This window comes from Rhinichthys klamathensis, unplaced genomic scaffold (genome assembly GCF_029890125.1).
Source record: "Rhinichthys klamathensis goyatoka isolate OS25496 unplaced genomic scaffold, OSU_Roscu_1.1 h1tg000639l_1, whole genome shotgun sequence".
In the NCBI taxonomy this organism is placed as follows: domain Eukaryota; kingdom Metazoa; phylum Chordata; class Actinopteri; order Cypriniformes; family Leuciscidae; genus Rhinichthys; species Rhinichthys klamathensis.
In genome coordinates this window covers 48,735-73,446 of record NW_026607085.1, presented here as the reverse complement: position 1 = coordinate 73,446, position 24,712 = coordinate 48,735, and the positions used below count along the sequence as shown (strand labels likewise).

The window sequence follows — 24,712 nt, the reverse complement described above, 5'->3', positions numbered from 1 at the left end:
AATTTTGCGCAACTTTGGATGGAAACATAACTATTAATAATAGCAATAATAATAATTCATTACATTTATATATAGCGCTTTTCTAGGCACTCAAAAGCGCTTCACATGGAAGGGGGAATCTCCTCAACCACCACCAATGTGCAGCATCCACTTGGATGATGCGACGGCAGCCATATTGCGCCAGAACGCCCACCACACACCAGCTTACTGGTGGAGAGGAGACAGAGTGATGAAGCCAATCAGTGTATATATATATATATGGGGATGATTAGGAGGCCGTGATGGACAGAGGCCACTGGGTGTTTGTGTGACTTATTTTTTCCACTCTAGTTACTTCAGAGCTGTAGGCTATATTTGTATGTGTGCATTTGTATGTATACTGTATGTATGTGCATTTGCATGATGAGAGTATGATATAGAGAGCATTTAAGTCCGATTACATGGGTTAATATAAGATACTAGTGAATGTGTGCATGAGTGTGACTAATGCACAATTGCTTTGCTGAGTGTGTGTGTGTGTAACTCACCCATTGCATTACAGTTGCAGTCTTGGCAGGGCTGTTGCGGTAATGATCTAAAGAAGTTCTCTCTGCATCGCTCACAGTGAGGGCCAGCTGTGTTTTCCCTGCAGCCAACACAGCGCCCCCCACTTCCTGTGCTGCGGTACTGCTCAGCATCAAACATGCATTCATCAGCAAGACCACTGCAGTTACACTCTGAGAAGTAACAGAAACAAGTGGAGGAAAAGATATGAATGAAACAAAACAAAACAAAAGATTAAAAAAAAGATCAAACTGATTAGAAATAGCAGTGGACATTCATTTAAACCAGCTTGTTCAGTTTCATTAGGCCTTAGAACACACACACACACACACACACACACACACACACACACACACACACACACACACACACACACACACACACACACACACACACACACACACACACACACACACACACACACACACACACACACACACACACACACACACACACACCCTAATAAGCTCCCTTGCCACAGGCCCCTTCTTCTCCTCAACACATCACCCAACCAGAACGCACAAGTCAGCTTTTTATGCACCCGCCACCTAAGGGGGCATTGTGGGACATTACTCGTTTTATTACAGTTCCGTCAGTCTATTGACTCTGCAATAACCATCACATTATCACTCTCTAATGGGACACAGTTTCTTGAGCTGCCACTGAAGAAAGGATTACACACCATTATACGGTAGAAGAGACGTACAACAGATAGGGAGAAATGTTTATTAAAGAAAATGTACAGTTTTATTTTTTGACATTAAAATACTTTCTTAGTTCAACAAAAGAACTAGGAACAAACCTAAGAAAAAATTATATTTTCTGGTTAGTTAAAAAGTGGTGGGTTCCATGTAATTGCAACATGTCACGTTTTGGTCTTGTCTTTCTTTGTTTTGGGTTTGTTCATGTCATGTTTCCTTGTCTGTCATGTGATCCCTTGTAAGTCATGTGATCCTGCCATGTGTTCCCTTGTCTGTGTCATGTTGTCATTGGTTCATTGTTTTATTGTTCACAGGTGTCCCTTGTCTAGTTATTAGTCTTGTGTGTATTTAAGCCCTCATGTTTGCCATGTGTCTTTGTCTTGTATTGTTTCACTGTACCACTGATGGTAAGCGTCATGTCCACGTCTATGCTTTTGTTCTGAGTTTTTATGCCATGTTTTTGTTTTATGTTTTATCTTATGTCTAAATAAACTGCACTTGGGTTCTATTCGAACTTGCCTCCAGTGGATCCCGATTACACGTTTATAAATATTTTAGTAAGTATGCTTGTTTAAGATATGTGTGGATGTGATGAATAAATATTTCTAGGTTGCCCTAATTACTCTTTTTTTTTTTTTTATGGATGCAGCCATGCAAAGAAGAATATTGAAATTTAACAAACCATTTATATTGCAGATATAAAGAAAGCTGTGGTAACAAACCGTCAAAAATGGCTAAGAACAAACAAGCATTTTTTTGCTGGAAGCTAGGTCTATCTTTTATCTCATGGTTTCTTTCCACTTTCAGACTAGAGGGTAAAAAAGACGTCCTTAGTCAATTAACGTGTCTGTTTGAAGCATTACGAGAGAGGCATATGGTGGCAGCTCTGCGAGTCTGCCATGCAAATGCTAAACTTGGCACAGTCTGTGATGAAGAACTTTGCAAAGCAACCATGCATGGAATGCATCTGCAGTTGATTCCACCTCCTCACCAACAGATAGTGCTGCTTTTGAAACCAAAAACTTGTTTATTCATTAAATCCACTTTGATGGGAAGGGACAACAATTACCAACAGAAACCCATCTGTTGACCACTGAATGTTAATTAAAGGAACGTGGAGCTTAATGAAAATAATTAACATGGCATTTTTCGGCTTATGGGTTTGTCAGAATTGCCAATTACAGCATCCCCCCAAAGTATTTACCAGAGACGCATGACAGCACACAAACATACAACACATTACACAAGTGAAACTTTCTTAGTTACTGTGCTAAAAGGCTAACCGATGCGTTGTTTGATTGAATTACTGAATGATGTGAGCATCCACAACCCCATTTCCAGAAAAGGACATTTTGTAAAATGCAATAAAATCAAGAATCTGTGATTTGTTAACTCTCTTTAAATTTATTCAATGGACAAAAGCACAAAGAAAGGTTTTCCAATGTTTTCACTGTCCAACTTAATTGTATTTTGTAAATATAAACAAATTTGTATTTTGATGGCTGCAACACACTCCAGAAAAGTTGGGACAGAGGCATGTTTACCACTCTGTCACATCACCTTTGCTTTTAATTACACTTTTTAACTGTTTGGGAATTGAGGATAGTAATAGTTGCAGTTTTGCAGGTGGAATTTTCGCCTAATCTCGCAATACACAAGACAGCTGCTCAACTGTCCTTTTTTCCCCTGTGTAACAGAGATTCGAGCGGCAGACTATGTTGTGACAATGGTTTTCCAAAGTACTTCTGAGCCCATGTGGCTATTTTTAACACAGTATAACAGTTTCTCACGCAATGCCATCTGATGACTTGAAGGTGGCGCACATTCAACAGAGGTATGCAAGCTTTTTAACAGAGGAATGAGCTTTGTATGTGGGTTTTTTGTTTTCTTCAAACCAGGTTCTTCTCTGTCTGCTGGTCAAACAGGACAAAACTCAATTGCGTTTGCAATGATTGAAGCTGTTTTTTTTTGTTGGTATATATTTTATAGTTTTCAAATGATTTTATATAATTGTATTCAGTATTACTGTGCGATTACTGTATTATGTTTAATACTGCACTCAATTGGACATCTGAAAATATCTTTGTAAAATATGTGTAAAAAAAGTTCAAATCTTGTTTTTCATGCCCTAACAGCAATAACAACACACACTGAATAAAGTAAGCAAATTCAATCACAACCAATGTTCAAGACGCAACAAATTAACTGGTAACGCTTCCTTTTACAGTCCTGTTACCCATGTACATACTATGTACTTATTATAGTAATTACAATTACTGGGTAATAACTAGGTACTAACCCTGAACCTACCCCTAAACCAACCCCTAACCCATATACTTACCTTATATTAGCCAGTACTTTCTAGGTAAGTACACTGTAATACACATAAGTACTGTACTGTAAAAGGAAATGTGCATTTGAAAGTTGATTTGAGAAGGTAAAACTCTATCTCTAACTGAATTTCATGTTTAATGAACTTTAAAACAGTTAAAAACAAATTATGCAGATGTGGACACTTAAATAGATGCTACATTTATCAGATAGGCTACTTTAAAGACAACGCACAGATGGGCCCTCAGCTAAAACTTCAGTTTCTTGATTGATTTAAATTTACATGTTAGTTTGAAACTGAGAAAATGGATGAAAACCATTTATTATTAATTAGTCAAATGAAAAACATTGTTAAAATTGTAATGTAAAATTTACTTAGGGCCATAAGCACTTTTCTTGATTAAAATCTCAGTGTCACTAAATTAATTAACCAGGTGATAAAACTTGCAGGATTAACTTTTATTTTTTAATAGGATTAACTTATTAGGTCTACACATTAAACAATGTGTAGACCTAATAAATGTTTCGATATAATATATATATATATATATATATATATATATATATATATATATATATATATATAAATAGGAACATATTAAAAAAAATACTTTAATCATAAACGCAGGAGAAAAATTGATAAGGGACTGAACAAAACAGGGAATTTAAATACAAGACGAACCAAATGACTGACAGTAATCATACGTAACCATAGAAACAAACAAGGAGATAATCAGTAACCAAAACTGAACGGAATATCAAAATAAGAGTCTGTATATTACACATTATACATCACATCTGAGTGTAGGATTTTCAGGTTTGTGATGGATCTACTCCAAATAGACAAAGAATCAGGCCGTACTCACTCACACACTGGTTGGCTGAATCAGCTGTGGCCCGTGCCCATGGCCGGTCCTGGTAGAAGGGAGCACAGTGCTGACAGTCGACCCCTGCAGTGTTGTGCTCACAAGCACACACCAAACCACCCTCCTCATTGGTCATGCAGTCACTGGCATGACCGTTACACTTGCATCTGCAAGACAGTTGAGAGCGCATTATTAACATTCTTTCAAGGCTCATTGTTTTCTGTGGACACTCATAAAAAAATTCACTTTGCCAAAAAAAATAAGCTCAGGATGTGGCATTCAGAGACAAGATTTACAAATGAGCCAGATGGTTGAATTTAAAACCAAATTACATCAAAACACAAAGCAAAATTTGATATGCTACCTTAACAGAGAATATTGGCAGAGTTGATCAATATGTCAAAAATACTAAGTAGAAACACATTCTGACCACAGCGTTTGCCATTTATTTGGCAGAAATTACAGCTTAGCAAGTGTTGTGTATTTTCACCAACTTGCACTGATAACTTAACATTTGTGCACTTTATTATGATGGAAAAAAAAATAATCAGAGAAAAGGCATAGACACTTTGATATACAATATGAGCTGATGATGAAAAAACAAAAGCCGACATGCACAAACTATATACAGATGGCGAACAAACACACAAATACACAGACACTGTCTCTTCCACATCCTGTTTATACAACTAAAACACTTAAGATGTAGAACACAGATCAAATGGCTGGGAAATCTCTCTCTCTCTCTCTCTCTCAAGCACAGTTCCTATTGGTATTACATCACTCACTTGCATTTTCTGTCATTTGCTCCCTTTCTCTTTTCTATTGGTCAGTATCTGCCAATGAAACATCGGTGACAGCTAAAACACATGCAACATTACATAGTTGTGTTTATTCACCTGCCCCCTACGGAGAAATCAGATATGGCATAAAAATATGAGCGAAGCACTTTGGGATCTTTGAAGAACTCGTCTCCAAAAGTGTTCAATCTGTCCAGAGAGATGAGAATATCTGTAGCCGTCACCCAGTCCTACAGAGAGGAAAGTAAAATGAAATAGAAAATGCATGTTATGAAAAAACAAAAGCCGACATGCACAAACTATATACAGATGGCAAACAAACACACAAATACACAAACACTGTCTCTTCCACATCCTGTTTATACAACTAAAACACTTAAGATGTAGAACACAGATCAAATGGCTGGCAAAACTCTCTCTCTCTCTCTTACTGAAGCACAGTTCCTCTTGGTATTACATCACTCTGTAATAATATTTCACATTACTGTTTTTACAGTATTTTTGTGAGCATAAGATACTTTTTGAGCATAATACACTTTCAAAAACCCACCTCAAACTTTTGAAAGTTAGAGTATTTTCAAGTATAAATACCTAATTATACGTTGCATGAATTAAATGTGATATAAAATTGTTGTTTCTAAAATTAAATAATTGGCTTTTATGTTATCAATGTATTAAAATAAATTAAAATATTATTTGAAGAATACTTCATATTAGGTTGACAACTTATTGCTTAAAATAAGTTGCATAAAATGGGTTGTATAAAACTAAATAATTATGATTGAGCTCAGAATCTTTAGAATAATCTTTAGATTAAAACCATAAATCATATTTTAGCTTTAATTCTGTAAAGGTGTTACAAATTATTTTACGTTAAACATATTTAATATCTTAAGATAAGTAACTTTTACTACCCTTTTATTCTCAAATTTTTAATTTTAATTTACTTTCCCAAAAGGTCAAAGGGGCAGGAGTCGTAAATGGCGGAGAACAGTAAGTCGCATGACAATACCGACATGCAGAATGTACATGTCTAGAATATATGCATACACACATTAATCATTTCAGAATGCACTTTATTAACAGTTTAGAAGTAAGTTCAAAAACAGATGTAGTTAAGGTGAGAGGTTGTTCTGAGGTCATGGAAAGAGCACAATTAGATACCATAACATTTGTCATAATTCTTGTGTTGAAGTGAACTTCAAGGAAAACAAACCTAGCACCTCTGTGTATTCATGTGTATGTGATACAGGCCAAAGCATAAAGAATGAGATGGTAGAAAGAAATAGAGCCTTCCTCATTTTTATTGTGTATGTGTGCAGCTGTGTGTCTGGTCAAGTGTGTGTTTTGGTATGATCATGTGTGTGTTAGTGTGAAAGCAATAGAGTTTGGTCATCCTTATCAGTGGCTGGCCTGTTGACCCCTGTTCTGTCCGTGTTAATGGGTTTTGAGCCCAGTGTGACAGCCTGGCGCGTGTAGGTGAGAGCACACATCTTTCATTCTGGGGGAACAAGATAAAAAAGGAGCGGAGCAGGCCAGCACGTCCCTGCCTCTCGGAGGGATGGTAAAGTCCATTCCTATTCAGAGCAGTTGAGTAAACAAAAGAAAGAAACAAATAACCCCTCCATGCCTCTTTGTCTTTCTAACGATGCTCATCTGACTCTGCTTCTGTGTTTATTATACATGTCGCTCTGTTCTTCTGCTTCCACTTCTCTGTGCACAATATTTTTATCTTCCCCTCAGAGTGTCTCTCTTTTCTCTCTCCCATCCTTAGCTCTGCACAGTTTTTTAATGCCTACTTTACTTTTTCAACTCTCTCTCTCTCCTGTGCCTCTCTTGTGTTTGTTTTCGCAGTACTTGTGCATCATGTAGAAAAGGTCTTATTTTGGGGGTGAAACAATGTGCAATGAATCATAAACAATAACAGCTCCAATACTACAGAGTGAGAGGAAGCTATAGAGAGAGAGATACACGCTGTGTTCTACAATCTAATGAGTTACCTCTGTAGGCAGTATTTTAAGTCATCGTGGATCGCTGCCAATGTGAAAGCTGTGCCAAAAAGTAGGCAACTTAATTATGCTGCCTTCTAAGATGTCTTCTTTTAGCAAATTACTGGCACCACTGCATTTATCCCTTACAGTGGTGGCAATCCTATCACACACAAACTCCAAGATGTACAAGATATTTAAATATATAATGCATAAAAATTTTAAAAAATATATAATATAATAAAATTTAATATACATGGTTAGACTATTTTAAGGTGTCTCTGTTGCAGTGTAATTATACATTTAAGTACTAAGTAATAATACTTAACTACATACTTACTATAGTGTTAGGATTATGGTTTGGTTTTGGTTAGGGCATACTACATGTAACACGTAACAAGGACACTGTAAAGTGTTACCAAATATACATACTGTATAAACTCATTCAATACTTAAAACCATAATCAAAGTATTAAAACTGAAGTAATAAATAATTCAAAATTGAATGGTAACAATTTACAATAAGGTTTCACTTGTTAACATTGTATTAACTAACATGAAATAACAATGACCCATATTTTTTTTACAGTATTTATTCATCTTTGTTAATGTTAGCTAATAAAAATCCAGCTGTTTATTGTTTGTTCACATTAGTTCACAGTGCATTAATGTTAACAAATACATTTGTTGTTTTTAAATATGTACTAGTAAATGTTAATTAACATTAACTGACATTAATAAATGCTGTAGACGTATTGCTCAATCCTATTCTCATTTTATTTTAATAATGTATTAGTAGTGAAATTAAAATTAAGATAAGTGCTAGAAGTAGCCTATTGTTCATCTTTAGTTCATGTTGACTTAGTAGGCCTAGTTAAATGTTTTTATACTGCAGGGCCGTTGAATGCTTGAATCTAATTGGTTGACGAACGTTCTAAGGTGTGCAATTATTTTCAGGGAAACGCACGGCTAAAGTATAGTTCCAGGCAGGTCTTGACCGCATTACAGTTCCATATCACTTCGCGTAGGTGACTGTAATAACGGAAAATTAACAATTTAGCTTTGTTATACTGGCAGCCAAGTAATCGACATTTCGTTGTCAAATTTCACTGTGTGTTTTTTGTACAATGACAATAAAGGAAGTCTAAGTCTAAGTCTAAGTCTAAAAGAGGATACAATTCAAGAAAAAACATGCAGCCCCATGCTCAATTTTCGATGTCTAACTTCACAATCAATGGAAACCTGCAGTTTAATTTTAATAAATAAAGTCTGCTATCAGTGGCTCAAACCTCCGTTACTAACTCTAAAATTACGTTTTTGAATTAGCAAAGGAGGCATAGGATTAGATGCGTAAGAAATTAGTCCTGCATACAAGAGCATACAATGACAAAAACTTGACAAACGTCTTGAAATACATCTTCTGAACAATGTTTCGAGGTGTGGTAACTGTAGTATAAGTGGAATAATTGACTCCAGGCCGTTGAATTATTAGAAAAATGATGCACACCCGAGGTGGTAATGCGGTCACGAATCACGATGCAAATTATTCCTTACTCAATGTGCTTTAAGACAAACCACGTGCACATTCATAAGTCAACAACAACACCGAATTGTGGAGTATTTTCTCCTTAAAACTGCAGTGAAAAAAAAAAAAATTGGTTTAAAAGCGGTTTAAAATCCCTGGTGTTTCTGACCTAACGTTACCCGAACTCGAGATTCGAGAGACGCCAGGTTATCCCGGTACATATTTTTGTTGATATGAAAAATCAGGTAAATTTACCAATATAGCGGGTGTATGTATATTACGATGATATGATGAACTATATGCCTTTCTCCACTGACGTTCTGATTTGTTCAAATCGTTTCTGATGATAGTTAGAAGGCGAATGGGACATAGTTTGTGTAGGCTAGCAACACTTTTTTAGCTGTTTGATAACACAGTCCAGCAAAAGGCTAATCATATTACCGACGTTGTAAAGAGTGATACTTGTGTGTTGGCCGAATGAATCTGTGAGCTGGCGTGAGTGGAGGCGGGGCTAATTAGCATATTCATGGATCCGCTAAATTAAGCAATGGTAGTTGCATTCAAGCTATTTTAGGTGTAACCCGGGTTAAAAATGCATAAGGTTATAAGTGATGTTTGTAGTAGGTCTATCATCTAATAATTAGAGCAAATAAGTAGTGTGATTAAAAAGGTTGAAATACATTCAAAAAGAAAAGTTATAATAAAAATTTTAAAAGCAGTTTTAAAATTGTTATAGGCCTATGTTTATTGTTTTAGGTAAGAGATAATGGCCATCATTTATCATTCTTGCGTAGAAACGGGCGTATATGTTGGCGTAAGATTATGCTTACACTCCTCTCACCACCTGATTTATGAAGCTGTGCGTACCTTTGAAATCCAGGTGTACGCAATACCTGCCCTTGATAAATCCCGCGGCTGAAATCGATCGTCATTAGAATAACACGCCCCTATATATTCAAGTCTCCGCTTCCCCCACGCCCTCATTTTACGCCATGTACACACGGAAGACGGCACAGAAGAGAAACTTCTCCGACGTGGAGCCGAAACAGGGTCGGCGCCAGGACATACGGAACGAGGGGGCTTCGATGTGTCACTGGGATGTGTTCGATGTGTCACAACACTTCGATGTGTTCCTACCTCTCCCACCCTCAAAAATAATAATAATAACAATACACACACTTTTAATTAAAAAACAACAACCCCATCATGCCACCATACCCGACGCGACGATACAGAGCCACTCAACATAATATTATTTCGGCATAATAGGCCTATCTGTTATTTCGACATCGTATCTCGTTATTTCGACATAACAACTGCTGGGACATTCTAATCTGCATTAAACCAAGCGTTCTTATAATGGTTTTCCTGGGAGGAAAATGCTTTATGTGTAGGCTAATTAAACGCGTTGCGTCAATATTCTTGGCTTATGATCTGATTTTTTTGCACATAGTACAGCACTTTATTATGATTTTAGTATCATAATGATTAATAAATGCATGCACAATATCCGTGAACTTGATAAATGTTGCAGATATGTGTTACTATACACAAAAGAATGCCTTTCAACTTACGAGTGCAAAATTCAGAATTAAATTAATGTGCAGGAATTCGTACAAATAGGCCTACTATACGTGTTGTAGCCATTAAATAAGCGCATTTAGTTTTATATTTGTTACAATATTATTTATATATATTTTATTATATTTTATTTTATGGAATATTTTTCCATTTTTGTTGATTATGAAAAGTTAACAGCATGAGTAAGATAGGATGTATATATCGGGAGACATTGAGTGGGTCAGAAATGATTTTGACCCACTCAATGTAAGGGTACATTTTGTTTTGTAGAGAGCCTTTCTTTAAAGTGAATTTCGTTTTGTATAAATTGTATCTTAATTTTAATACATTTTTCATCAACCAATTGCCTGGATAGCAAATATAGCAGACAATATAATCATGACATGGAGGCGCCTGCGCGATCACTTGCATTGCACGTGAACTGGAGCGCATCTCATCATAAATTAACCAAAACTCAGCATATGCCTCACAGATGAGAAATATATAAAGCTTGAAGTGTCTTTAAACGAAACAATTCAAAACGAAAAGAAATAGCCTAGGTTACTCCCTGGTTATGTAATCCAATATGTGAATAGGCGCGTTCACGGAGTGAATAGGCGCGTTCATCGTCAACCTCATCTTGCAGCTGACACAGAAAAAAAATATTTTATTAATAAAAATCACCTGTCACCGGATTTACAACCATCTTGCTTTATGCATGCACACATATTATGTCGAAATAAGGAGATATTATGTTGAAATAACATTATTAATAATAAATCTTTAAGAATATTTGATTGAATGCTGAATGTTGTGCTTGTTCAATTTAGTAAAATGAAAACTTTAATTGTGAAAATTAAAATAATTGAATATTAAATATTGAGTGGCCAAGTTTTGCTCATTTATTAATAGTATAAATATATAATATATAATTGCGCAGCTCCCCTTGTCAATGATCTAGCACCCCCTCAGCAACTGCGTTAAAAATTCTCTGGCGCCACCCCTGACTGGCTATATAATCAATCATATTAGTAACAAAGACAAAAAAGCAAAAACACATCCCTTTAGAAAAGCTGCAGTCGACGAGAGGAAGCGTTAAACTTTCTCAGAACGAGGTCTTTTCATTCGTTGCGTATTTTCTTCAGCTGCTAGTGACGTAATTTAGTTAATCGCCTGTCGCAAATGCAAAGTTGCAAAGCTGATTTAATCAAGGTAAAACCAAATTAATTTACAAAATAGTTTTTTCTATATAGGCCTCTATATATAAATGTGTAGTTAAGTTAATTATATGTCATAAGAGGGCACAGTGGTAGTGTGCCTGTTGCTGAGTCTCAGCGGCTGAAATCGCTTTCCGAGGCAGGGTGATGTGCTGACCAGAGGTGAGGGGGCACAGTGACCGAGGTGGCCGGGCCAGGCCCCCTGGGGCCCCCTCGTGGCGCCGACCCTGAGCCGAAATGACAATGCATTATTTTACAGCACGTCTTTTGAAACAATTAGCATTCAATTTCGAATCACGTCACATGTATTGGGGTGTACAATAGTGATGATGATGATGTGATGTGGAGTACCATTCATTCACATTAATAATTGCATGACAATTTGTAATATTCTTCTTCTTATTATGATTTTTATTATTAATGACGCTTATTGTTATATAGAAAAACGTATTATTTGTATTATTATTATTATTTAAAAGAAGAAGAATGTATTTTTTATTATTTTGTCAGTCTGAATTATTTTTTGGTCATTGAAAGCCTTTCATTACCGAACCCAGTCCGTGCGCACCTGCCGGGCCTAACCTTGAAACGTCAGGGTTAAGCGCACAGGCTCGCAACTGAAGGAATACATATGGCTACAAATCAAATGCTTTGGTAAAGTCACACAAATTAAACATTGAAGTCCATGTTGCACAAAAATAAACACTGAAGTTTATAATTACTATGTTGTTGTTGTTGGTCATAATAATATATCATATTTTTTAGTTTGTCAGTGCATTTTGTGGTGTTAGGAATGTTTTTTCTGCGCATTTCCGCACTAACTCAAAACGTGCGTACACCACCTCCTGAGCTGGCGTAGGATTTGAGCGAAAGTCATCGTGGTTCTCTTACGAGAGTATCTCTCGTACTGCGTAATAGCTTTACGCCGGGGGAAAAACTCTTTTCCGCGAGATATTGAAGCCAAAAATTATCCTTTAATTTTTTATTAATGCAAAACGCTTTGCAGCAGCAAGCAAACATAGGCGAAACAGCTCGCGCGCCTATTGGTTGCTCTGCAGCAAATGCAGCAGCCTATCGAGAGAGACTCTGCGTGACGTAATGACCAATGGGGGCAATTCGCGCCCATATCGTCACGTCCCGCCAGAAGGGGCGTGGTCTCGCCCTATAAATATGCTCGTTAGGCTGATACAAGCTGATTTTTACCTCTTCAGCGAAGCACACGCATCGCTGGATCCGGAGTGAGAAGCCGCGCCGTCGAAGCAAGCCTTTCAGCGGGACGAGCTCTGGAGTCGCTGGCCTCGCCGCCTTCATCTGCCGTACCTGCTGCGCTTTCCGGCGTTATATATCCTTTCAATACTCTGTGTGTATTTCTCGGTTGAGAAGTGTTTGTTCGCTTACTTGACGCGACTTACACTTCTCTCACAAAAAGAGCAGCGTCTTTTTAAAGATGCCTTCCTGTGGCTCGTGCCGCGCCCCGCTCAGCGATGGAGATCGACACGTCATCTGTGTTTCCTGTCTGGGTGAGGATCACGCGGCTCTCGCGCTCGCTGACGGCGGATGCCCTCATTGCGAGCTTTTGCCCATGGTGACTCTGAGGACGCGCCTGGCATCATTCTCCGAGCCTTCACCACAGCCCGCCGTGACGCCGCGCCGTAAAAAGCGCCGCGCCCAGCGCGCTCCCGAGCTATCTCCAGCCCGCCAAAGCTCGCCGGTTCGCCCGCCTGCTTCGCCGGCTTCGCTCGAGTCGCTCACTGACGGACAACGGCCGCCGCCTGCCGCCGCCTGCCGCCGCGTCCATCCACGAGCCTGACGAACCCTCCGAGGCGTGTTCTCTTCTGGCGTCCGATAGTGAGGATTGGGCGAGCTCCGTGGATCTCCCCTCCGCTAGCGTTTCCCGCCAGACCACTGGTAAGAGAGCCGGCATTGAGACTGAGCTGATGCGTCTGCTCTCTCAGGCCGTTGAAAGCATCGGCCTCGATTGGGAGGCGCCCGCGCAGCCGCCGCGCAACAGAATGGACGGACGCTTTCTCGGAAGTGACGAGGCTCCGTCGAAATCGCGGCCCGCGCCCTTCCTCCCGGAACTTCACGACGAAGTTACGAAATCGTGGAACGCCCCCTTCTCCGCCAGGCTTCGTACCTCTGCTTCTGCTGCTTTCTCCTCTGTGGATGGCGCGAAGGAAAGAGGATACCTTTCTGTTCCTCCTGTGGAACCAGCTGTAGCGTCTCATCTCTGCCCGCCCTCCGCTGGACGGCGCGCGCACACGACGCTTCCATCTAAAGCCTGCCGGGTGACGTCATCCATGCACGGTCGCGCTTACACCGCCGCCGGGCAAGCAGTTTCAGCGCTGCACACTATGGCCATCCTGCAGATTTTCCAGGCCGACCTTCTCCTTAAACTGGACGAGGAAGGACCCGGAGCGATCTGCGTCGCGGACCTGAGAAGCGCTACAGACCTCGCTCTTCGCGCTACTAAAGCCGCTGCACAGGCCATAGGACGAAACATGGCCTCTCTCACCGTGGCTGAGAGACATTTGTGGTTGACGCTGTCCAAGATGACGGAAGCCGAGCGCTCTGTGTTCCTCGACGCGCCCATTTCTCAAGCGGGCCTTTTCGGATCTGCCGTCACAGACTTTGCGGATAGATTCATGGAGGTGCAAAAGACTTCGCAGGCCATGAAGCACTTCCTCCCGAAGCGCTCGAGCTCCGCTGCAGGTCGCTCTAAACCGCCGCCTGCTCGCAGCTCTCAGCCGCAGCCTGCACCGCCCGCCGCCGCCGCTTCACAGCGCCGCCACGCCCGAGACCAAAGACCGCGCTCTCGCTCTGCTGGACGCCGCCCCCCTCAGCGCGGGCCCCGGCCGAGGATTGAGATCAAGCCCGAGGCCTCAAAATCTTCCTAGCCATTCTAGGAAAACGACGGTGTTCAGATCCCGCTGCGGCCGGTTTTTCACCAAAACTTCTCGCTCGGTCAGTTCCAAACATCGCGACTGTCCCAGTGTATTTCGCAGAGAGTCAGCCGGTGTCACAGCCCGTTTGCCTGCGCACAAAAGCCGTTGTTACGGCTACCCAGATAAATCCAATAAAGAGTGCATTTTCTGGTGTTCCGGCCACGGCCGAAGGTGTTATGAGTGTTGTAAGAATGCCCACCCAGTGCCCATTCCCACACACAAACACAGCCCGCCACGGTGCAGGGCTAGCACAAATAAAATCGACTCCGGTCGATTGTGCAAACAATGTAGTGCAAGTGCCCATGTCATCATGCCCGCTCACACTACATGCTGCGTGTCCCATGGTTTCTGTAAAAACGAAACCAACACACATTCAGTCGGCCATGAACGACAGTGTTTTCAGTGTATTAAATGTGCCCGCAGCCCCGCGCCCACATTTTCTCACAGACACGCCGATTCCCACGGGATCTCCCCCGCTCGCTTTTTCTGCACAATCTGCCATAAAAAAGCTGAGCGCGGCCAGGTCGCCCGCTGTGATCAGCGCGCCCCCCGCCTCGAACGCTGTAAACACGGTGTTGTGTTCCCAGTATGCCCAGGCTCTCGAGCTGCCGTTTTGTCGCGGCCAGAGCCCGGATTTCATTCTGCCTCTAGCTATTCACGCAGATGCGTGGTCAAAGCTTCCCGGGGTTTCAGAATGGGTGCTGAACACTATAAAGAGAGGCTATTCGCTACAATTCGCTCGACGCCCGCGCCGTTATACGGCGCGCGTCGAAACCACGGTGAAAAACGAAGTATCTCATCTACTTCGTGCCGAAATAGCGAAACTACTGAGCAAAGGGGCTATAGAACCTTTATCTCAGGCTCAGAGCGAAGGGGGCCTATACAGCAGATATTTTCTGGTACCGAAAAAGGATGGGGGTCTCAGACCCATTTTAGATCTGCGGCAGCTGAACAGAGTGCTTGTGAAGCGCCAGTTCAGAATGCTTACGACCAGGAAAATCCTCGCGCAGGTGCGCTTCGGGGACTGGTTTATGTCGATAGATCTGAAAGACGCCTATTTCCAAATACAAATAGCGTCCCATCACAGGCGATTTTTGAGATTCGCCTTCGAGGGCCAGGCATATCAATACACAGTCCTGCCGTTCGGCCTGTCCCTAGCGCCTCGTACATTTACGAAGTGCATGGACGCGGCGCTCGCGCCCCTGAGACTTCAGGGCATGCGAGTTCTGAACTACTTGGACGATTGGCTGATTCTAGCTCGATCACGATCGGAGCTCATAGAACACAGGGCCGCATTGCTCGAGCACCTCGAGAAGCTGGGCCTCACAGTCAATTGGGCGAAGAGCTCACTGTCTCCCAGTCAGAAAATTTCCTTTCTGGGAACCGTGTTGGACTCGCTGTCCATGACAGCACGCCTGTCACCAGAGCGCGTGCTAAATATTCAGCGCGGCGTGAAATCCTTCCGCCACGGCGCGATAGTCCCGCTCAAAAGGTTTCAGAAAATGCTGGGGCTGATGGCCTCAGCAGCCTCTGTACTCCAGTTGGGCCTGCTCCGCATGCGCCCACTGCAGATGTGGCTGAAGACGCGGGTTCCACCCAGGGCATGGACAGCGGGTCTGTTTCGCCTCAGGGTCGACCTTCAGTGCGTTTCAGCTCTGAAACCTTGGAGAGAAACCGCCTGGTATCAGTCAGGTGTAAGTCTGGGGACCGCTTCGAGCGTGAAGGTGGTGTCTACGGACGCCTCCACCTCGGGGTGGGGAGCGCTGCTCGAGGGCAGACCGCTAGCTGGCCTGTGGTCAGAACGGGAAAAGCTCCTTCACATAAACTGCTTGGAGATGATAGCAGTCGACAAAGCGCTACGGCGTTTTTGTCCCCAGATAACAGGCCACCACGTCTTAGTCCGGTCGGACAACATGTCGGTGGTGGCATACATAAATCGCCAGGGCGGCGTCAGGTCACGAAACCTTCACAGGTTGACGGAACGCCTCCTGGTTTGGGCTCAGCACAACCTGCTCTCACTGAGAGCGGCGCACGTGCCTGGTCACCTGAACGTGGGACCAGACAGACTGTCCAGGAACAACGTTCCAGCAGGGGAATGGTCGCTGCACCCGCAGACGGTCCAGCTGCTGTGGAAAACGTTCGGCAGAGCTCAGGTGGACCTATTCGCGTCCCAAGAAAACGCTCATTGCCCGGAGTTTTTCTCGAAAAGCAAGGACGCGCTGGCTCATGTTTGGCCCCGCTGCCCCCTGTATGCTTTTCCTCCTGTCTCGCTCCTGCCTCAGGTGTTGGAACGAATCAGGGAAAACGGATGCCCAGTGCTGCTTGTAGCCCCGCTCTGGACGAACCAGACGTGGTTCCCTGCCCTGATGCAGCTGACCAGCACTGCCCCATGGCCTGTACCATTGAGGAGAGACCTCCTCTCTCAGGCGGAGGGCTCAATCTGGCACCCTCGCCCGGAGTTATGGTCCCTGCACGCATGGGCCATCAACGGGTACCCGCTAGCCTCCCAGAGGGAGTGTTAAACACGATCGCGCAGGCTAGAGCTCCGTCTACCAGGCGGCTCTACTCCTCGAAATGGTCTGTTTTCTCTACATGCTGTCAGGCCCAGAGCCTTTCACCTGTGGAGTGCGGGGTTGCGGAAGTGCTTTCCTTCCTTCAAGAGCTACTGGATAAGGGCAGGACCCCATCCACGCTCAAAGTATATGTGGCGGCCATAGCAACGTTTGCAAAACCGGTGTCTGGCCAGTCGCTTGGGAAAAACGACTTAGTCGTGCGTTTCCTTAGGGGAGCTCGGAGGCTGAACCCTCCAAGGCCCCCTTCAGTCCCGACGTGGGACCTTTCCACGGTCTTGGAGGCCATGAAAGGCGCCCCGTTCGAGCCAATCCAGCTGGTGGACATGAAACACCTGTCGTTCAAGACAGTGTTTCTCATGGCTCTCGCTTCAGTGAAGCGCATAGGGGACCTACAGGCGCTTTCAGTAAGCGCGTCGTGTATGGAGTTTGGGCCTAATGACTCAAAGGTCATTCTCAAACCGAAACACGGGTATGTCCCGAAATCCCTCAACACGCCGTTCAGGGCCCAGGTCATTTCCCTGTCTGCCCTTCCGGTTCTCAGTGAGGAGGAGGATGCAAGTCTCCTCTGCCCCGTCAGGGCATTGAGAGCTTATGTGGCACGCTCGTCTGTTTTCAGACAGACGGAGCAGCTTTTTGTTTTGTTCGGCGGGCGTTCCAAGGGACTCGCCGCCTCAAAACAGAGCCTATCCAGATGGATAGTGGATGCCATCGCGCTCGCTTACTCTGCGAAGGGCTTACAGTGCCCCTTGGGTGTCAGGGCGCATTCCACGAGAGGCGTGGCCTCTTCGTGGGCATGGTCTAGCGGGGTTTCCCTGCAAGATATCTGTACGGCCGCGGGCTGGGCCTCGCCGTCTACATTTATAAAATACTATAACCTGGAGGTACCCGCCTTACAAGCTAAGCTTTTGGCGGTCTAAATTCAGTGCTATCTGCCCCGCTCTGCGGCCCAGATGCTGAGTTTACTGCAGCCCCATGAGTGTTGACTCACGTATGGCCGCCCAGATCAGGCTGAATGCTTTCACCCTGGCTGCGCGTTTGATGGTCATATAATAGCCCCGCTGGGTGCTTTTGTATAGGGAATGACGCTTCCAGCCTCTCTTCCTTTACTCTATGTGAGTTTATGGTGATTATGCACTACATGAGCCCTGGGCTTCGGCCCCTGGGACTTTGGTGTTGGATCCCTTTACGCACGGCGTGTTGCATTGTGTTCCCCTAGCGTAAAGCTATTACGCAGTACGAGAGATACTCTCGTAAGAGAACGTACTCGGTTACTAACGTAACCTCGGTTCTCTCTAGAGAGGGAACGAGTACTGCGTATCTTGCCGTGCGTGGAATACGCTCTGGTTCGCTTCAGCGATAAAAACCAGCTTGTATCAGCCTAACGAGCATATTTATAGGGCGAGACCACGCCCCTTCTGGCGGGACGTGACGATATGGGCGCGAATTGCCCCCATTGGTCATTACGTCACGCAGAGTCTCTCTCGATAGGCTGCTGCATTTGCTGCAGAGCAACCAATAGGCGCGCGAGCTGTTTCGCCTATGTTTGCTTGCTGCTGCAAAGCGTTTTGCATTAATAAAAAATTAAAGGATAATTTTTGGCTTCAATATCTCGCGGAAAAGAGTTTTTCCCCCGGCGTAAAGCTATTACGCAGTACTCGTTCCCTCTCTAGAGAGAACCGAGGTTACGTTAGTAACCGAGTACGTTTTGGGTGTACGCCAGGTGTACGCTGGAAATTGGGTGTACGCACTTTTGATAAATGAGGGCCAATGTATTTCTGAAAACTGTCTAAACCAGCATTTATGGGGTTAAGAGTGGGTGGGTGGAGTCAGCGCTACAGTTGGAGAAAAAAGAAAAAGTACGAGAAAGTGAAGCAAACGAGTGAGCGTGACAGAGATTTTCTGAGTTAATTTGTGAATTAGTAGTGTACAACCCAGTGTATAACTTGTGTCTTATGATTGTTTGCACAACAACCAGTGAGAAGAGTAAGCTGTATATTGAGAAACGGAAGGAATTTCTACACGAAGTTCAGAGACTGTTTACTTTTGTGCTACTGCTAATGCTAAAGTATAGGTTGGAGTCCGTTCATTACAAGTGAAGGACATTTTCTAGTTAAAGTTTGAGTCCCACCGTTGAACATTTCGAGGGGTTTATCTGCTGTGTGTTCGACCTGAAGACAGGGAAGATACTCAGACGGAGTTTGGAGCAACTTGGATTTCTCTCTTGAGTTTGCTGGAGACGTGGAGGAGAAAAGAGAAACCAACGGACTGAGTTCGTGTTGAAATGCTGATTGGATGCTTAGCCTGCTCGGGTGATTACTGGGGTAAAGGCGGGACAGAAACATTAACTCAAGGTATCTTTTATTTTGTTTGCTCGCTGACGAGTGAAGCGGCCATTGAGTTTTGGGCCACAACGGACACAAGCACCGCATCAGGCCTGCTACGGTATTTTAGTCTATAATCATTTTGGTTGCCGCACTGTAAAAAAAATTGCTGTAGTTATGCAGCTGTTTGCCAGTAACTTACTGTAGATTTAAATTGATGTATATTTACTGGCAACAGTTTGTTCAAAGTTAAATCAACATTAAACATTAACAAGTCTTTGTCTTTACAGAATACAATTATAAAATAACAATCTAATGCAAAGCATTCTGGGAACCAGAAATCTTCATCAACCTTTTCCTTTTTTTTTTTTCCTTCAGATTTTGTTTCCCAGAATGCTTTGCATGAGGCTGTTATTTTAGTTTTATTCTGTAAAGATAAAGACTTGTTAATGTTTAATGTTCATTTAACTTTGAACAAACTGTTGCCAGTAAATAACATCAATTTAAAACTACAGTAAGTTACTGGCAAGCCGCTGCCAGTAATACTGTAATTTCTACAGATTTTTTTTACAGTGCGGCTTTAGATTGCATTAAGGTGTGTGTGGGCCCACAAAATATATTGGTTTAAGTGACTTTGATGTGGTAATTTGAGTTTTTCTGAATTAATGCATTTGCAGGTTATTAGAGTTTAACTTGTGTCTGTGAATTTATATAAGATATAGTATTGACTATATTTTCATTTAGGGACATTTTGTGTTGAAGGTTTAAAAAAGGACAATCACATTTTATTTCATTTCTTATTTTGTTGGATATAATAATTTCTTTGAGTAAATAATTGAGATATATTTTTCTAAAACCTTGTGGTGTGTTATTTTAATACTTATCTGCAAAGAGGTTATCTTTGTATTCTGATAGAGATATATACAGACCCTTGTGGTTAAAAATCTTTATTAAAAACTATAATTTCAAAAGGGTAAATTCATAGATAGGTTTGAAAATAGTTCAGGTGAGTATTTTAAAAGAGAGATCCAAGATAACATCTAAAACTGAGTTAATCAGGGTTAACATACATTTGATAAATACATTAAAAGAACCCAAAAGCCCTACCCTCATCAATACATACTGAGGGGAGCGCTACATAAAATGGATGCACCGCTGGGATAGTCTTGGATTTTTCAGTAAAAAAAAAAAAAAAAAAACATAGTCAAAAGGTAAAGTGACTAACTAAACTTACTAAGCTAATTTACAAACAGTATTAACATGGAAAAAACTGAACTAGTGTCAGAGTTAAAACGCTGGTGCCGTGGTGAGGGTTTGGATTAGACGCATGCACTTATGACCATCGTCCCAGAAGATGTAGAGATCAGTGAAGTGGAAGGAACACTAAAAACTATTAAGTCTTTAGGACGGGTGCGTGTCCGTGGGAGAAACTTCAGTGCAAGACTAAACCGACGGATGGTTTTGTGTGAGAGTAGAGAGACTGTGCAAGAGGAGAGTGTTCCTACTGAAGTTGTGCCTATTGATGGTGGAGACGCGTGGCCTGTTATCATCCTAGGAGGGGCACAGGCAGCTGCTGAAGAGTTTAATAGTAAATTAAAAGGGTTGCTGCAGGCTGAAGGAAAAACCATGGAGGACCTCAAATCATTATTCCCCAGTACACCCCCGCCCACTAGCTCCACTGAATCCATCCTTCGCGCTGTCGGAGATTTGTTGGAAAAGACAACCAAACCAGCTGATGGTGGGAGTTATGGTCGACTACGCATGTTCTCGGGAGCCCTACCAACGCCGCCAGGTGAGGAACCATTTGATCATTGGCTAGAGCAAGCATTGCTTATGGTGGAGGAGACTGAATGCTCTGATAGAGAAAAAAGACGCAGAATTATTGGAAGTTTAAAGGGGCCCGCACTAGAAATTGTGAAAGCAGTGCGGCACGCTAATCCTGACGCCAGCCCAAAAGAGTGCTTGGAAGCCCTTGAAAGTGCTTTTGGAAGTGCTGAGTCCGGTGATGATCTCTACTTTGCTTTCCGATTGATGCAACAGCAAAAAGGAGAGAAACTATCAGATTTCCTTCGACGTCTAGAGAGGTCTCAAAGCTAAGGTGATTCAAAGAGGTGGGCTCCCTGCTAGCGGCAAGGATCAAGCCCGACTGGAGCAACTGCTGAGGGGTGCTATCGCCTCAGACCTGATGCTGATCCAGCTGCGCTTGAGAGAAAGGAATGCTGCACACCCAAACTTTCTACAGCTGTTGACTGAGATTCGTGCTGAGGAAGAGTACGAAACTTCTAGAAAGAAGCTCAGTGCCTCAGTACATCAAGTGCGTGCTAATACAGAAGTTGATGCAAGGCAAGCTGAGATCCAGAACTTAAAGGCTGAAATAAAAGAGCTAAAGTCAATGGTTGCATCAGTAGTGACCAAATCCACTCATGTCAAAGATGATTACATGGAGGTTAAAACCCTTAGTGCACTGCCTGGCTCTGAGAACCGGCAAGATGCCGAGCTGGCTGCCTTGAAAAAACAACTGAAACGACTAAAACAGAAAACTAGCAACAAGATGCCTGAGCAAGATGCTGCAGTTGCTGTGTCAACCATGGAGGCTTCTGAACCGGTCCCCAACTCCCCCAAGGGAGCACCGTAAAGGTCAGAAGAGAATTTCTGCTATAGGTGTGGTGAGAGCGGACATTTTGCCACAAAGTGCCGAAACCCTGAGAATCAAGCCAAGGTTATCAGAAAGCTAATTCATGCTTTGAAGGTGACAAAAGACAGACAGCAGTATGGGGATGCCACCACCAATGAAGTTAACTGCGGTGTCAAGAAAAGTGCTGTTACCTCATCAGAGCCGGCTGACATCCCTGAAGGCTTGATTGGTCCACCCAGCATAGTACCGGTAAAAGTAAATGGACATTGCTGTGATGCCTTGCTTGATAGTGGCTCTCAGGTCACCATTATCTTTGAGTCTTGATATCAAACTTACCTGTCTGATGTCCCAATACGCCCTGTGTCTGGTTTAGCCCTGTGGGGACTAAGTGAATCTGAGATCAGTTATCCATACCGTGGGTATGTAGTGGTCGACATTGAATATCCAGCAAAGGTTGCAGGTGCCGACCAGACGGTGACAGTTCTCGCTCTTATCTGCCGCCAGCCTCGAACTGCAGACCAGACTCCTATTATTGTGGGGACCAATGCCAGCCACATCCGACGTCTTGTACAGCAGTGTAAGGACAATGGCATCGACATCACCCAGACACTAGGGATACAAGCCTGTTACAGTGACAACGAGCTAACAGCTTATGGGACGGGCACTGCCCTGGAGGAAGAGGGTGATATTGGCTGTGTGTTATGGAAAGGCCCTGGCCCACTGACTCTGCCCCCTGGTGGTGACTGTACGGCAGTCTGCAAAGTCGAGTACAAGCTCCAAGTTGACAAATAAATCCTGATGGTGGACTCGTCACCTGTAGCTCCACTCCCAGCGGGGGTGCTATTGCAGCCCACGGTGGTGCCCAGCGACGAGGTGAACATCAAACCATTTCAGAATCTTGGTCCAAAATGAGTCCTTGACAGAGACAGTCATACCAGTGGGAACAGTTATCGGGCATATGTATCCGACAGATGCAGTCACTCCTCTCTCTCCATCCAAGACCGTTGACACTGAGTTCGATGTGAACCTGATCAACTTCGGAGACTCACCTGTCTCGGAGGAGTGGAAAGAGAGACTCCGTCAAAAGCTATCCACAAGGTCGCAGGTGTTCTCTTTACAAGAATGGGATGTTGGATTGGCAAAGGGAATAGAGCACACAATCCGGATGTCAGATGCACGGCCGTTCAGGGAGCGCTCTCGTCGCCTGGCTCCAGCTGACCTGGAAGATGTGAGAAAGCACCTCCAAGAACTGTTGCGTGCAGGGATCATCAAGGAGTCTCGTAGTCCCTATGCATCCCCAATCGTGATTGTGCGCAAGAAGAATGGAGCTGTGAGAATGTGTATCGACTACCGATTGTTAAACAGCCGAACAATACCAGATCAGTACACAACACCTTGTATTGATGATGTGTTGGATTCAATGACAGGAAGCAAGTGGTTCTCCGTTCTTGATCTGCGGAGCGGTTATTACCAAATCGCCATGGCCGAGGAAGATAAGGAAAAGACGGCATTCATCTGCCCACTGGGGTTCTTCCAGTTCGAGAGGATGCCGCAGGGGATAACTGGAGCCCCAGCCACTTTCCAAAGATTAATGGAGAAGGCTGTGGCTGACATGAATCTGCTCGAAGTCCTTGTCTACCTCGATGACTTGATTGTATTTGGCCGAACTTTAGAAGAGCACGAAGAGAGACTTCTTAAAGTCCTTGATCGTCTGGCAGAGGTTGGATTGAAAATTTCATTCGACAAATGCCAATTCTGTCTCCCAAAGGTAAAATACCTTGGACATATTGTGTCAGCCAATGGAGTATCACCTGAGCCAGCCAAGATAGAGGCAGTTACAAGTTGGCCACAGCCTACGCACCTGAAGGCTCTCCAATCCTTCTTGGGATTCTGCGGATATTATCGCCGTTTCATCGCCAATTATGCAGCCATAGTCAGGCCATTGTCTGAGCTCACAAAAGGCTGTGCTCCAACCCAACGGGGCAAGAGGCCTGAGAAAGACAACACAAAGACCTACATCAAAGAGTCAGAGCCTTTTGGTGAGAGATGGGACCAGTCCTGCACCGAGGCTTTCCACAAGATTATCCACTGCCTTACTCATGCGCCTGTGTTGGCCTTTGCGGATCCCAACAAGCCATACGTCCTGCATGTGGATGCCAGCTTGAGAGGGCTGGGTGCCGTCTTATATCAGGAACAAAGTGAGGGTCTGAGACCACTCGCCTTTGCCAGCAGGAAGTTAAAGACATCTGAAAGGAATTACCCCGTTCACCAGCTGGAGTTTCTGGCCCTTAAGTGGGCAGTTGTGGATAAATTCCATGATTATTTGTATGGGGTCAGATTTACGGTACGTACGGACAATAACCCGCTTACGTACGTGTTATCGACCGCCAAGCTCAGTGCTGTGGGGCACAGATGGCTCTCTCCCTTATCCACCTATGACTTTGTTGTCAAGTACCGACCAGGCAGACACAACATAGATGCTGACCTGCTCTCAAGGAATATGCCTGATGAGAGTTCAGAGGAATGGGAGACCATACCACAGTCTGGTGTGAGATCCATCTGCAAACGAATCTGCATCCCTGGTTCGGCGGGCAGTCCACCGAGGTATGTATATCAGTTGGGAGCTTCGCCTGATTGTGTGCCTGATATATATGCATTCCCAACTCACCTGGAGTTGAAATCATTGGGGCAGATGTCAAAAGAGGAG

The 24,712-nt window shown here is 43.5% G+C and overlaps 1 protein-coding gene across 1 annotated transcript in view; it reads right to left on the bottom strand.

Annotated features, from left to right (window-relative positions):
• The window catches only part of lamc3 (laminin, gamma 3), a 112,744-nt gene that overhangs the window by 51,030 nt on the left and 37,002 nt on the right, over nt 1-24,712 (bottom strand). Inside the window, exons 2-4 of the mRNA XM_056241383.1 lie at nt 5,341-5,471; nt 4,442-4,608; nt 528-716 (exon numbers count right to left, since the gene is read on the bottom strand). Of these exons, the coding sequence (XP_056097358.1) occupies nt 528-716; nt 4,442-4,608; nt 5,341-5,471 (487 nt within the window). The remainder of the gene's footprint in view (nt 1-527; nt 717-4,441; nt 4,609-5,340; nt 5,472-24,712) is intronic.